The 16201-nt window shown below is 45.0% G+C and overlaps 1 protein-coding gene across 1 annotated transcript in view; it reads right to left on the reverse strand.

The window, feature by feature from the left end:
• The window catches only part of KIAA1549 (KIAA1549 ortholog), a 127717-nt gene that overhangs the window by 23613 nt on the left and 87903 nt on the right, over positions 1-16201 (reverse strand). Inside the window, exons 10-14 of the mRNA XM_012642756.1 lie at positions 14895-15091; positions 13034-13149; positions 4677-4882; positions 3619-3842; positions 2346-2499 (exon numbers count right to left, since the gene is read on the reverse strand). Of these exons, the coding sequence (XP_012498210.1) occupies positions 2346-2499; positions 3619-3842; positions 4677-4882; positions 13034-13149; positions 14895-15091 (897 nt within the window). The remainder of the gene's footprint in view (positions 1-2345; positions 2500-3618; positions 3843-4676; positions 4883-13033; positions 13150-14894; positions 15092-16201) is intronic.

Raw genomic sequence — 16201 nt, forward strand, 5'->3', positions numbered from 1 at the left:
TTATCCAAAAAACATTTTTCTTTAAAATGTAGGTATCTCTGGGTAACATGAGTCATTAAGAAAGGTTTGAACCACATTGTATACCCACCATTTAAGAGGCAGGAATATAAATAACGAAGACTTTTTAAAAATCTCACTGACTGATACTGCACTGTGAGCAAAACATTGTCATAATGTACGTTGGGTAAACTACAAGAGACAAAACAGGGAACCAATGGAAGAAGAGTCCTTTATGGTAGCAGAGGCTCCATAAGCCCAAATATCACAGAGACTGCGGCAGACACTGAAGAGAGCAGAGGTTCTGCCCTAGGAGCTGAGGACCCTAGGCCCTCAGGCATGAGCGGCCAAGGAGAAAATATTTTGAAGGGAAAGTGGAAAGCTCAAGGTAATTGAAAAACATGTAGAACATCCCCAGAACGGCCTTGAAGACGAAAAATAATCTTAGAAAAGGCGAGTGAGTTCTGAGAAAGACATTATCTTTGAAAGTGTGCATTTCAGAATTTTTAGGGAGGAAGAGTGAAAAGTAGGCCCATCTGAGAAAGACTGTCATGTTAGGGAATCTGAAAAGAGGAGCCACAAAGACAAGCAGCCGACTGAGGTAGTGTTCTCCGGGAAAAGCTTCATTTTACCCAATGGAAGAGGAACCGCTGCACCTTTCAGCTAAGCAAAAAAGGAAGAAAAACCAGACGATGTGAGCCGCCACAAAAAAGGCCCAAGTTAGGGTCATCGATGCAGGTGGATGAAGAAAGCAGGGGGAGACAGGTTATTCCCCGTGCAAAACCAAGTGGCGCCGCATGAAGGAACTCGGGGCTAGTTAGGAAAGAAGACAGGGACTGAGAAGGCTCCCTGGAGATTCCCCTGAGAGCGTGAGCCCAGGCACAAGCGCAGGGAAGAGGGAGGGGACTCTGTCCTTCCTTCCCTTCCTTAGCTCCACACCACAGAAGTCCCTGCTCCAGACAGACAAAAGCTCCAGGTGACTACCTGGGGGTGCCAAGGGGACAACCGCCCCCCCCCCACCCCAATCAAACCCAGTCCAGACAAACACCTTTCCAAAAACCCAAGGGCAGAACAAGAGCACCACCTACTGCGAGAACTGCCAGCAAATCTGGCAGCTCATCGGAGGAGCTTAAAGTAACAGAAACTACTCCATCTGTTCTACTGAGGAGGAGAACAGTCTGGTGTGTAGACTTTCCAACTCTCTGGAATCACACCGGTTCTCATGAGTAGGTTATGAAGGTCACAGTCAGTCTTTAGGACATTAAAAATACAGGAAGGTCCCAAGGGAAGTCTGGTTCTTTCAGATGATGATGATTCAGTTACGTTTAGGCCTCATGACAGTGGATCTTTGGCACATTTAATTGTATTTAGTTTCTTTCAGCATTAGTTATTTGTGTAATTTAGAAGAAAAACATAAACCTCAAGTAAGAAATAGTGAGAAATGGCAGGCTGCAGAAGCTTTACCTAAAGTGAGCACGTAAATCACAAATCCCATCTCCAAGGATGTCCCTTTTGCTAAATTCTCTCTAAACAAGGCTAGCCCTGCGAGTCTGCCTCCAGAAAGAGGAAGGGGCCTCGTGCAACAAGGCAGGGTCACTGCCCTGGCACAGGGCTTGAGGAGCGCGTTGGCTGCCCCGCTCTGCCGTGGGATGTCTTTGTGTCTGTGTCTCTCAAAGCCCCTCGGTGAGGCTGGCTCTTCTTCCTTATTCAATGGGGTCTGTGTATTTGTGTCTTAATGCTATCAATGTCTGCCTTTAACACTTTAAGAAACTCAGTCTGTGCCCCTTTCAGTTTGAAAAAAAATGATTCATTCCTCATTTCTTAATTTCCATTAAGCTCTCTGTCCCATAAAAATAAAAGTAAATAAATAATAAATAAATAAAACACACACACACACAAATACACTATCTTCTTGCACTCTGAGGGCAGGAAGAGGGAACAAAACCCTGAATAACCCTCCTATCATCAAGAAACCCAAACAACTTTCTGACTGGGGGAAGGAAAAAAACCTCCTGGACATTACTCTCTCTCTGTCTCTCTCTCTCTCTGTTTTCCAATTAACCTCAGGAAGTTCCCATTCTGAAGCCTGAGAGAAGCTTACATACAGAAAGGAGGAACACCGAGTATGTTTCCAGAGGCATCTCAGCAGCCCCTTGGTTGATATGACTCAAGTCTCCCCTGAAAAGGAGCGGCCACCCTCACCCACACGCTTTGCGACCCAGCTGGCCCTGGCGCATCGGCCGCCACACAGGGCAGCAGCCACCGCCGTTCTTTCTCCTCTCCCATCAACACATCTTCCTGAGCGCCACCCCTCCCTGGGTCCCGAAGCGGAAATCAGCATGACGCACTGGGCATCCAATGTAGGCAGAGTTGTGGACACCGGGCGGCCTTTTGTAAGTGCCATCACTGTCCGTGGTGATGAGTCTGTCCTTCTCGGCATCAGCAGGACAGCCGTTGACCTGGTGTTTCCGGCGAGGCTTAGGAGACCGTTTTATCCGTGAACTGCCAGGAAAAAAAGAAATTATCTTCGTAAGAAATAACCCTCTTACCACTGGCTTATCAAATAAGCGCTAAGCATTTTCTTAGTACCTACGATGTGCTGGCCACTCTGCTAAACACCTTGTAAGATACAAACTTGTAAGACATGGTTTCTGCTCTAAGGAAGCTCAGAGCCTACCTAAACAGACTCATCAACACATATGGAACAACGGAGAATAATACCAGGCAATCCCTAATCATAACGTCATTCAGTTATATTTGGATGTCCAGAAAGCAAAGAGGTCCATGTGAGCCAGCAACGCCACGCTGGCTCCACCCGGCCTCAACTGGATCTGACCAGTGAGTGGGCCCTGCAGCCCGGGAGCGTGTGGGAGGAGGATGTGAGGGGCAGGTACCAGCATGCGGCAGGAAAGGGGAAGCTGGTGACTGTCTGGGGAACGAGGAGGTGCCCGCCTCCTGGGTGGCGGTACTGTCTACGTGGCAGACAGTGGGAAAGAGCTGGGAGGGAGGGCAGGCCCTGCCTGCGACAGGAGCACAGGTTCCACATGGCAGACAACAAAAGCCATCTCAGGATGTGAGCAGAGAAAGCCACAAACGAGAGCAGCATTTAAAGAAAATACATCTGCGTCCCGGGGCAGGAGCCTGGGAGGCCGGGTGGGGGAAGGTAAGACCCCAGACCTTGCAGGCGGCTGTGAGAAAACACATGGGTCCCCCCCACCCCACTCCCGCGGCGGCTCCCCAGGATGTGAAACACGGAAGTGAAAGAACAGGTTGGCGGGAAGGGCCCAGGAAGCTACAGAAGGAGCTGCTTTGAGAAGGAAAGGATGAGTACAGCTTTAGACATGCTACGTGTGCAGAGATAGCTTAAACCCAGAGAAAACGTTCGGAGACAAGTGGCGGCGCAGAGGACAGAACAAAGCAGGGGCCTTCTACACCTCGGGGTGGGATCGAAGTCCTCCTAGCAGCCTGAACAGCCTTTCTACACCTCTCCAACTCGTTTTCAGAGACTTTCACGTGAAAATGGACGGGGCCCTTTTGTCACAGGCCCTACGACAGCAGAGAGGGGCTCCCGTTCTGCTCCTTGTGGCACCGGCGCGCCCACCCACCGGCCGTCCTGCCCACCTCTTCCTGGGCTCTATGAACACGGAGGGGACGCTGGCCGTGGGGTCCAGGATCTTGTCAATCTGCATCTGCGCCCTGCGGTACACCCGGTGTCGCTCCTTGGTGTCACCCGAGGACAGGTCGTCCACCACCGGGAACTCGTAGTGCCCGCGGCGCTTGGCGCGCAGCCGGATCTTGTTGCGATGGTGCTCGATCTCGGACTTGTGCCGCAGCGCCGTCTGGATCTGGGACGGAATGACAGCCACGGATGGCCTCAGGGGATTTTGAGACACGCGCGTGCAAAGCCCCTTAGGAACACCTTGCTGCGACATTCCCCTGCCCCACCCCTGACCTGCCGTCTGTAGCCTCCACGGAGGTGACGCGAGCACAGGCGCAGCCCCGGAGGAGCAGGGACCCTGCCACCCCAACGAGCTTTATTCCCAACACTGCGTGGTGCCCTGGAGGAAGTCTAATCACTCACTGTCCGGGGGAAAAAATTCACTCCAACCTTGGAAACTGGCCAGTGACAATTTTGAAGACACGTATGTCTAATAACTAGATATAATATGCCTGAGAATAAATATTTTCCATACCTAGCATCACTCCTCAAGAGATTTCTAAATAAAATCGATAAGTGCAAAGACGCCGCTTGCACCCTACAGCAGAACACCCACTTACGATCGCCTAGTGTTACCCACACGAGCGCCTCGCACGAGACTCCCCCCACAGTCCCAGAGTGGCACCCACAAACATGGAGACACGTCACCATCAGCCGCATGGGACTTGAACTAGGTCTTAAAGAATGAGGAGGATCAGAAGGACAGAAGTGGGACTTTCTAAGGGGAGCAAGTTCAGGTCTGCCATGTTAACTCTTTTCTGTACATCTGCCTACCTGTCAAACAGTGTCCTTGAACAGCACCTGATCTAAAACAAAATGACTGTGATGTTTCAAATTAAGAATCCTTGACAGTAACTCATATCTTTAGTAATCCGTGGACGTTGTACCTTGCACTCAATTTCAAGCACTGACCAAATCAGAATGTATTTTTAATGATGTCCTGTTTAATGAAAACAAATACCTCTTTGTTGATTTTGTTGGTTTCTGCCACGCGGTCGGCTGGTAGGGGCCGCTGAAGCGGGGGTGCTGGGATGGGCTGCATGGCGATCAGCTGGATCTTGCTGGGCACCCGCCGACTGGCCTCCGAGGGGCGGGAAATCCTGTCTACGTGCTCGAAGATGGAGGCTGACGAATGCTGCTCATTCCCTGAGCTGGGGAGTGCTGGCCCTGGAGCAGAAGGAAAAGCAAAAAATAAATATACAAAGTCATCTTAAAGAAATAGCATATAATCCAAATTATGGATTATTCCTTAAAGAATCCTTGATCAGCTCCTGACCAGAAAATATATCTCCATTCCAGTGGCAGAGTACTTGAAATTTCACTATTTGAGCTTAAATGGTCTGAGTTAAATATTGTCTCCTCCAGCTTTATTCAAAATTACAAATACCTTCAGAAAAGATGTGAGGAAATCATTATGTCACTGTTTCAAAAACTGTAGTGTTTTGCCTTAATATGGTTCAGAACCTTCCATAAAAGGTAAAGGACATGAGGAGCCTGAACTTGCTGGGTAGTCAACACACAATTCACAGAACTTTTAGGAAAAACATTTACGGCAGCTCAGAACTTCTACTATCATCTGTGAGGGAGCTCACTGGAATGATATAAATTTATTGCCAAGGCAATGAGATACTGTTGAGAGAACAAAAGACAAGGGGACTGGGGACACACAGGCATGTACTAGTGAACAATGGCCACTTCCGGCTTTTCTGTTCTGACGTGGAAAAGAAAACAAAGTTGAAGACACATAAGAAGAAAAAGGTGTTGCCTGCAGGGAATTAGTTCCCACTTTAAAAAGAAATGAAGAATACATGTAAAAATGGTTAAAAGGGTAAATATTATGTTACGTATATTTTACCAGGATAAATTTTTAAAAAAGAAAACTAATCAGACATGTAGAAAAAGAAGATATTTAAATGTGTAGAAAAAGGACAGAAAAGAAACACTTTAGAATGTTAAGAGAGACTGAATCTTGGTATAATAGGTGCTTTTCTCCTATGTCTTATATTATCTGTAATGGGATTTTCTCTAATGAGTATTATTTTTATAGTAAAAATAATCCCAATAAACTTTAGTTTTAAGGAGAGAGAGAGACAGAGAGAGAGAGGCTGAGTAGATAGGAAGAACCAGTCAGTCACGCTAAGAAGATCAACCAATACCCTCCCTCCCTCTACTCAGCTACAATCACCTGGATGCTGCTTTAAAATAAACGACCAGCAGACCAACAGAAGAAGTAAGAGCACGCAGAAGCTGTTTTTAAACAAAAGCGTAAATGAAAAACATAGAGGTTTCTCCTCAGTGTAAAAAAGACAGAGATGAGCAAAGCAGTAAGCAATAGTAGCTGATATTTCATATAAGGAATGCACATCAGTGGTGTGTAAGTCTTTGTATGTTCTCTCAATTTGCATTATATTTCTTTGTTATCCTAAGCCATTACAAATTATTTTTATGACTGAACGAATGACGTCTCTCTTAGCAAGGAGGCACAGTTGTCTGGGTTGCAGCTATCCTCAGGCTTTCTTTCCCTGCCCAGGCCTAGAAGGAGCCTGCCCGACTGTGCAGTGCAAGCCCAGCCAGGCACCACCATTCATCTGGTGGCAGCTACTCAAGTTGCAGGCATAATGCCTAAAAGGAGATCATTAGCCTCGCCAGACAGGCTAGCCTTGTTAACCAAACTTACACAGTCACAGCAAATGTCAAAAAGGGTGGCCCATTAAGCTACCAATTCCGAAAGGGGAGATCACTTTTCCTCCAGGGTGGCTGAGAGCTCTGAGTTGCTGGGAGACAAAGGTGGCAGAGGAGAAAAGGCCCCTCCGCACTGTGCTGCCAGCCCTGCCCGCGTACCACCAGAGCAGCAGCCTGGGCTCCTGTCCACTCCCCTAGCCCACACTCTCCCCACTGCGGTCACAGACCCTTGCTTTATTGGTCACCAACTGTGATAGGAGAAGCAGGGGATGCACAAGCCTTAGGCCTCTAAGGGGCTAAGTGGGGGAGGGGAAGGTAAGGAGTACCGAAAAGCCCCAGGCTTCCATACTGCCTAGAGCCCAGCCCTTTGAAATGGCTGAAAAGAGGGTTTTTTCAATTTGTAATACATTCTTTTGTTGTTGGTTGCTATGCATCGCACAATTTTCTTTTTTTAAACTACACAGATAATAATGACCAATGGAAAGTACAACGGACACATACAGATCAATGCTGTGTGAATCTGGCCTGAAGGCAAGTAGTGACTTTGGATTAAAATTCCTTTCTCTTCAAATATTATTTTTAAAAAGTAATGATAAGAAATTGCACTATATAGTCAAGAGATCTACTGTACATCATGGTGACCACAATTGGTAACAATATACTATATATTTGAAAATAGCTAAGAGAGATTTGCAGTGTTCTCACCACAAAAAAAAAAGTGTGTAAAGTAATGCACACAAGTCTGTCTGGAAAGTAGCCAGCCATTGTTAATACAATGAGAACAGTTAGCGCGACATCAAAGTAACCTGGCAGCCAAGGCGAGCGGACTGGGATGTGCATACGTGAACAATGATGACTTCACTGGACTAGTCAGTGGGGCGTTGGATGCCACTGAGCGAGCATGGGTACTGTGTGGCCGTCGCATTCAAAATGACTGGGCAAGCAGAGCAACAAATCCGCATCAAATTTTGAGTTAAGCTTGAACATTCCTCCATGGAAACTATTCAGATGAGTCAGAAGGCTTTCAGGGACGATGCAATGAGTGCAGCACAAATAAAAGTGTGACACAAACGCTTCAAAGATGGTCGAGAATCTCTTGAAAGTGATCCACATTCTGGAAGGCCTGCAACAAGCAGAACACCCGAGAATGTTGAAAGTGTACAGGTTAGGGTGAGAGATGCTGGGAGAACTGTGCGAGGTCGCAAGGTGCCTACTTTGAAGGGGACTGAGGCGTCCTTGTCCTATGTACAATGTTTCTTGTATTGTCCTCAATAAATGTCTCTATTTGTCCTATTACGTGGCTGGATACTTTCTGGACAGACCTCATATGTTAAATAGCTTGATTGAGCCATTCCACAATGTATTCATTTATCCAAACATCACTATTTAGCCATAAAAAAGAATGAAATCCTATCATTTGCAGCAATAGGGATGAGCTTAAAGGACATTAAGTTAAGTAAAATAAGCCAGGCACATAAAGATAAATATTGCATGTTCTCACCCATATGTGAAAGCTAAAAAAGTGGAAGTTACAGAAGCGGACAGTAGAGTAGTGCTTACTAGAGGTGGGGGAGGGCAGGAGAGAAGGGGCAATGGCCAAAGGTTGGCTGACAGATAACAAAGGCATAGCTAGACAGGGGGAGTAAGTTCTCACATTCCATAGCACTATAGGGTAACAATAATTAACAACAATTTGTTGTATATTTTCAAATAGCTACAAGAGCAGATTTTAAATGTTCCCAACACAAAGAAATGATAAATATTTGAGGTGATGGATATGCTAATTACCCTGATTTGAACATTACACATCGCATGCATGTACTGAAATAAATATGTACAATTATGTGTCAATTAAAAATAAAAGCAAAAGCACATCATGTTATATACCATAAATATACACAATTTTTACCTACTGATTAAAATAAAAACTTAAGAAAAGAAAATTAATTTCTGCTCCTTAAGCAAAAAAAAAAAAAAGAAATTGTACTATATAGGCTAATGTCAACAAACCAGAATGACAGAAGAAAAGTCAGTCTGAATTACTGAAATGCCAAAGCAACAAGACATTTTTAAAGAAATATTATTTCATTATCTATAGGCAAATATAGTCGCATCTTTACTAATGCGAGCAACCACATTAATATCCTGTGAGGCAGCAATCACATTTATCTCATCTTCATTGTATCCCCAGCACCTAACACATCACAGGCACTTAGTAAGCACTTGCCGAATGGACGACTCAATGACTACAGTCACCGCAACCAAGTTTATGCAAGTTGACTTTGAAGAGGCCCTGGGAATCTTTAGGTTATTAAGTATGACATGTGCGATTTCCTTAAGTATTAAGTTTGACAGTTGATATTTCTGACATTTCACTTTGACACTTCTTGTTCTATGTTTATGGTGAAGGTACATCCTCAGTCTTTCAAATGCACATTTAGGCTTGTGATTACCTTTCAAATTTTTTTTAGAGCAATTTTTGTGAAATCATGGATAAGTCAAAAATTTGCATTATTTTCAAATAGGAGTTCCATCGTGGAACCAATGCAGCACAGACAGCTCAAAATATCGACGAAGTGTTTGGCAAGGATGTGGCTAATGAACGCACAGTATGTTGATGTTTTGAGAAGTTCCATTCTAGTGAGTTTAATCTTGAAAATGAGCCACGTGGGCAACCTGAGACCAAGGTGGATAATGATGAGCTGAAAGCTGTAGTGGAAGCAAATCCATCTCAACCTACGCGTGAATTAGCAGCGAGGTTTGACGTTACTATTCTAAGAATATTGGACCATGTGAAACAAATGGAAGGTAAAGAAGCTGGGTAGATGGGTTCCACATGAATTACACGAGCATCAGAAGAGAAATAATCTCGAAGCTTGCCTTTCTTTGCCGTCATGACATAAAGGTGAATCATTTCTACACCAAATTGTTACGTGTGATGAAAAATGGATTCTTTTTGACAATTGCAAGCATTCGGCACAATAGGATAAAGATGAAGTGCTGAAACACAGTCCAAAACTGAATGTTCATCAAAAAAAGCTAATGGTGTCTCTTTGGTGGTCCGGCACTGATATTATCCACTACAGCTTCATGAAACCTAGTCAATCGATTACAGCGGATGTCTACTGCAACTAATTGGACGAAATGATGAGGATTCTTACAATTAAGTAGCCGAAATTGGTCAATAGAGACAGGCCAATCCTCTTGCAAAACAACATTCAACCACATGTCACACAAACAAAGCTGCTCAAACTACAGAGGCTGGACTTGCAAGGTCTCTGTCATCCACTGTATTCACCAGAACTTGCACTGACGACCACTTCTTCCAGGCTTTGGACCACTTCTTGCAAGGAAAAATATTCAATTCTCAACAAGCTGTGAAAAAACACCTTTCGCAATTTCATAGCCACCCACTCTCCAGGTTTCTTCACGGCTGGCATGAACAAGCTACCATTAAGACAGCAAAACTGTGTCGACAGTTTAGGTGCATACTTTGATTAATTGTACTGTTTCTTGTTTGAAATATAATAAACTATACTTTTAATTTGAAATCGGACATTTCATATCTAATGACCACTTGGAAGACAGAGAGGTGGACTGAGGCAATAAACACCAAATACCTGAATGAAAAGATGAGAATTATACTTTATGATCTTAATCATTTTATAAATGGAACTCCAAAGTTACTTTAAAAACTTTGTAATTATATGGAGTCAATCTCATTGAAACTATTAATTTGCTTTGCAAACTCTTTAGCATGTGCAAAAGTAAATGTCACCTCAGTGTCCACATGGAATTCTAGAATTTGGAATTGTGAATTTCAGATTAATGAAGTTCTAACTACTTAAAAAGTATAAAAAATACTCTGTATTTTACAATCCTCACCTATTTGGTATTTCTCACCACAAAAAAGAACACTTGATATATTGATAGATAGGAGAGAGAGCTCCTCTGGAATTGTGCGCGGACACAGCAACGGTAGCACAGCAACACTGTTACCTCCTGCCTCGTCTCTCCCATCACATCTTCAGTAAGGGTAACCAGTTATAATGAGGTGACTTATTTTAAAGCTGCAATAACAGTGAACACAGTGATATTTGAGTGAATAATCTCTTAAGGGTCCACGGGTGGTTGTAAGGTCATGCATCACGGTCTAGTCACCTTCTAAAAAATAGTCAGCGGGGAAAAGAATGAAGCACGACTGTGAATTTACCAAAACTGAAACAATGGTCTTTACTCAGCTTCCATTGCAAGGTGGGTCTTTAAAAATCCAGATGACTTGGGATGGCTGTCAAAAGCCTTGCCAAGGCTGGCATGGTGGCTCATGCCTGTAGTCCCAGCTACTTGGGAGGCTGAGGCAGGAGGACTGCTTGAGACCAGGAGTTCAAGGCTGTAGTGAGCTATGATCTTGCCACTGCACTCCAGTCTGGATAACAGAGTGGACCTTGGCTCAAAAAAAAGAAAAAGAGCCTTCCCAAGGAGCCTAAATAGAGCTGGTGGCTGTGCCACCTGCAATGGCGAGAGGGCACACTGGTCCCAGGGCAACATGGAGGAAGAAGGTTCCAGAATGGTTCTTAAGTCGCTTCATTACAACTTGCAAGAAAAGGATTATTATGTGAACTATAAGATAAATCAAAAGCTATGATAAAAACTCAGAATCTGGCCGGGCGCGGTGGCTCACGCCTGTAATCCTAGCACTCTGGGAGGCTGAGGCGGATGGATTGTTTGAGCTCAGGAGTTCGAGACCAGCCTGAGCAAGAGCAAGAGTGAGACCTGTCTCTACCAAACATAGAAAAAAATTAATTGGACAGCTAAAAATATATAGAAAAAATTAGCCAGGCATGGTGGAACATGCCTATAGTCCCAGCTACTTGGGAGGCTGAGGCAGAAGGATCGCTTGAGCCCAGGAGTTTGAGGTTGCTGTGAGCTGGGCTGATGCCACGGCACTCTAGCCCAGGCAACAGAGTGAGACTCTGTCTCAAAAAAAAAAAAAAAAAACTCGGAATCTTTTTATAGGGTATTTAAGTTCTATGCAAGCAATAAAATACCTTTATGGCAGCATTAAAGCTATCTTATGGCACCTTTTAAGAAGTAAACAAAGTTTTAAAAGTGAATTGATATTTGTAGTGAGAAAACTATCTTCCTAAAACATGCAAATAATGCACAGATTCTGGTGTCTCTTCAAATTATAGCAGCACCTGAGCCTCCAGTGTTCACAGAAACATCTGATTCACTTGGATCCTCGAATCTGATCCACAGTCCACTCTCAGTCCCAGAGCTGAAAGGCTTCCTACCTGGATTCTGAACATACGCTGAGTGGTATTTGATTTTTGCTATTCTTGTAGAATATACTGGTTGTAATACTATCAGAAGGAGTTAGATGCAGGCACTAAAAGCAAGGTTTTCTCAGATAAGCAATGAACAGAAATTGAGAAAATCTAGAGCTCATTTTTCTTTTTCAAATATTTCTTTCCCAGGACCAAAACCAGATTTTAATCCTGTCTATCTGAAATAGTGCACCTGTTACCATGGCGTTAAATGATTTTTAAGATTCTGTGAACAGGATCCAAAGAAAAAATATTTCCTTTATTCTAACAGGATACCTTCTTAACATTATAAAAGAACCACCTGGAAGGAGCTGGAAGGAATCTCAAGGACGAGGTAATTTAGTCCCATGGAAGCCTTGAAGGCCAAGGGATTTGCAAGGCCACAAGTATGTCAGTGATAGAAGAGGACCTTGGGCTTCTGTTCAGAATCTGCTCATTTATAGAATACAGTTCACTCTGCACATTTTCATACAGAGACATTCATGATTAAAAAATGTTAAGTATAAAAATTAGTATAAAAAATAATATCCTGAGGCTTCCCAATTATCCCTGCATTACTGAAACACAGTCCTAAAATATAATAAAGCTCCCATAAAGGTAACAGCCACATTAGCACATTTATTTAATAGAATCTATTAAACTAAAACCAAGGGACCTTGCCAGCATGCAAAAAAATACTCCCAAGTCTTCTTAGACCCGCGGGCATAGTTTTATTATGGGGCATCAGTCTCACGGTTGTATTCTTTAGAATGGCAGCGAGGTTCATTTCATCCCTGGCTACGAAGCTACATGTGACCCCCAGGGCAAGTACGCTAAACCATCTGATCACACTAAACTACCTTCTGGAAGACAGATCTAGGAATAGGACTAAACATAATGGGCCTAGACCAATGAAAAATAAATAACTTTCTAACAATGAAGGCTGTGGCGTCCGCGAGCTGGTTCCTAAAAAAGTCACTGCATCTTGGGGCAGTTTTTCAGACTATGGTTTCACTGCGATTCCTCCTTGACCTTTGGGCAGGAAAATTGGTCAGGACTCTAAACTACAATGAAGTGAGGTTATTAACCTTAAAACATACTCAGTGAGTCCCCAAGCTCTGGCACCAGTCCCCTGCCTCAAGGCAGACACCAATACAACGTTAGATGGGACACCTGATGCTGAGAAATTCACCATATGAATGATGAACATTTCATTTTGCAGATTTTTTTGTTTAAACTTTTACTTTCAGCGTTTGAAGCGGGTAAAAGCCTAGCCTGTTGGAATGCATAGCGACTACGCTCAAGGTGGAGAACGAGCAGAGGCACAGACCACTCTGCGGGGCTCTGTGGGACTTGCCGTCGCCGACTGCTCCCGGCGTCTTATCGCCCACGTCTCTGTCACTGGACTCTTCACTGACTGTTGAGTCGGCGTCTGAGGGAGAAACTCTGCAGACACAAAAGAAATTGCAAACATTAGCAACAAGGAAGAACAAAAAGATAAAGGTCACATTAACTTGGATGTGGCAGTCAGGCTTCTGGGCAAAGCTAGTAGAAACGGAACAGTCCAAAAGATTGTTTCATGGTACAGCATCTTCAGGGATCACGTTAATGCCGCATAGTCACCTCCCGAAGACGAATTAGCACGGCTTACTAAGTGGCTCAGCAGGCTGCATTTCAACAAATGCCGGAAAACTAACTGCCCCAGACGGGAGGACGGTCCCGCAGCTACCAGGACCCAGGGCCCAGCTCCTGGCTCCTGGTCATTTCCACACTGACAGTCTGGGTCTAGCATGAGTTGGATCAAAGAGGACTGGCTTTCAGGCCCGGTTCAGGGTTAACTGGGACTGCAGAATCCCTGAGAGGCTAGGGTACTTCTGCAGTCACTACAAATAACTCCAGATCTTTGAAAGGCACCTACACTTACAGCACTTCGGTGATGACCACTACTGAGATTTGATTCTATATATTAAAAGCAAGGGCATCACAGCACCCAGCTTGCACCAGGCTAGGGAAAATCTGTAACCAGTTAGCACCCTGTCTCCTGAGGCTCCCTGGCTTCAATGGCAATGTGAAGCACCGAGACATTCTGGTGCTCCCAAGGGATGCTAAAACATTGTATATTTACCACAGACCATTGAAATGACATGACTAAACTTATGATGAGACCACCAGCTGAGAGAAAAAGTATTTTATAAAATTTTACTAGGGTATTAAATAATCTTTAATGATTCAATTTATTCTTAGCCTGCAAGATAATTAAGCAAATAGCATCTCTCTACATAACTCATTTTCTTTTGTAAAGATCGTGCTCTAACATCCATTAAATTCTTAAAACGAGGCTGGAACCCCTGAGGCAGGTTTTCTGATTAAGATAGAAACCATGAGGTCGTTTCAAATATTGTTATGATCACACACTTTTTTGCTCTTAGCAGAAAAATCAGGATTTAGAGTTCCAAAGCTCAAAGGCAGGCTGTCGACGTGAGGCCCAGTAGCCAAAGCCTGATGGTACCTTGATCTAAAGTCGACTTAACAGAACCTGCTTCTGAACTGTGTCCTCTTTAACACAGCCGCAGCCCTTCTCGTGGGATCAGAGGGCGATGAGGGACTTCTGGGCAGCTTGGAGAACTAATAAGCAATTCTCCGCGTGCTTTACTGTGATAGAGGAATGGAAATAAATTGGCACCAGGGAGCTAGGCAGGGAGGAGGCGGTGAAGAGTCCCTGTAATATGCCAGCACAGGTGACAACGTGGGCAGCAGGAGGACTCGGTGAAGGTCACCTGCAGAAAAAGCCCTGAAGTCTCAGCCCGCCACCGGCATCACAGGCGAGGGCAAAGAGGCCCGTACTGGCTGGGCGTGCGCCGAGCGCCATGCGCTCCTTCTACACCGCTTCCGACATTGTCTCCACAGAGCCCGGCACGCTCCCCTCAGGGTAAGTACCCTCAAGCTGGCTGATCCCTGATCAAGTGTAAGGGGACCGTCAACCCATCACAGTGATCCACGATCTTAAACACTTTGGGGGAAAAAACTCATACGGCCCCCTCGGCAGCCCGTTAGAGCAGGTTCGTGGGCAACTTCGGGCGAGTCATCAGTCTCCGAGGCTGCAGATGCCGCCCTTCTGATGGAGAAACTGACAACCTGAAAACAGAAACGTGCTCTGCGACAGGGAAGGACACAGAAAGCCCGATAATAACCTTCCTCTATGACGGACGTTCTTGGAAGGGATCTTTGCCTTGGGGCTTGGCACGTCTCCATTCTCAGAGGGCGTGGTGTGGTCCTTCACAGGTCCTGGCAGTGGCGCTGGCTCATGAATAATCAGTATGTCGTCTTTATTGTGCTGACCCAGGTGCTGCTTAGCAAAGTCGAAGCCCTTCACGCTAGGGATCTGCAGCTAAAACACACACACGCACAAGATCAATAATCCGAAATCTGAGGGTGACAAGAGGAGCCCATCATCTGACCCAAGACTGTACTGGCAACTCCACCTGTTCGAGTCAACGAGCAGCTCTAAAACATCGACTGTGTGCAAGGTTCTGCTTATCCCCAGAGTTTGCGGAGAAGACAGACACTTGTGAAAGACTCAACGAGAGTACAAGGATTAAATAGCCGGACACAATACAAAAGACATTCCGAGATAACACCTGACCCTGTCACAGTAGCGTACCACGTGCCATGCAAGTCCAGAGACAGTGGTGGGGACGAGATACTCTTTACAGGGAAATGGGGACTTGAGCTAGGGCATAGGGACACATAGGACTTGGAAATATAAAGAGGGGGCTACAACGAGCATGGGATCGTGTCAGAGACCAGAGAATACTCGAGGCCTGGGAAGAGATCAAATCAGCCGCACTAGATGAGTCAGAACGTAACACCGTGACAGAGAAGTCCAGCCTGTATACAGAGGACTCCAAAAATGCCACCTTCTGGAGCTTGCCCTCTGGCCCATTAGAAACCCACTATATATCTCAAAACAGGCAGATTTCTAAAATCCAAGGAGACAGGACACCAAGGGGCCAGTAATAGGGTCTAGCAATACCACGTGCATGAAATCACAAAGACCTGAGCCCAAAATCTTTGCAATGAAAATGAGAAGGAACAAACAGCTCTAGAAATCAGGCAGAAAGACCTAGAAGCTGAACAGACACAAGAGGCAAAGGAAGAGAAAGCCACCGACGATTTAATCATTTTAGGCAGGGTATCCTCAACAGTAGAAGTGACATTAGGGAAACGGGTGAGTCGTGAAGGAATGATGACTTGAGGAGACAAAACGATTTTAAAGTCGCTTAGTTTGAGATGACAGGGAAGGCCTCAAAGGACAGCTTGATGTAGCTGGAGATGGAGGACCACAGCTGGGGGAACTTTCAGGCTGAGAGGTGACTCTGAGAGCCATCTGTACAGAAGGTGCCACGGAGGGGAGCTGGCATTTTCAGGATGAATACAGATTCTATGGGTAGTGCTGGAGAACATCTAGTAGTCTGGGGCTAAGAAGAGGAAAAGAAAG

The sequence above is a fragment of the Propithecus coquereli genome, unplaced genomic scaffold (genome assembly GCF_000956105.1).
Source record: "Propithecus coquereli isolate 6110/MARCELLA unplaced genomic scaffold, Pcoq_1.0 Scaffold186, whole genome shotgun sequence".
Classification (NCBI taxonomy): domain Eukaryota; kingdom Metazoa; phylum Chordata; class Mammalia; order Primates; family Indriidae; genus Propithecus; species Propithecus coquereli.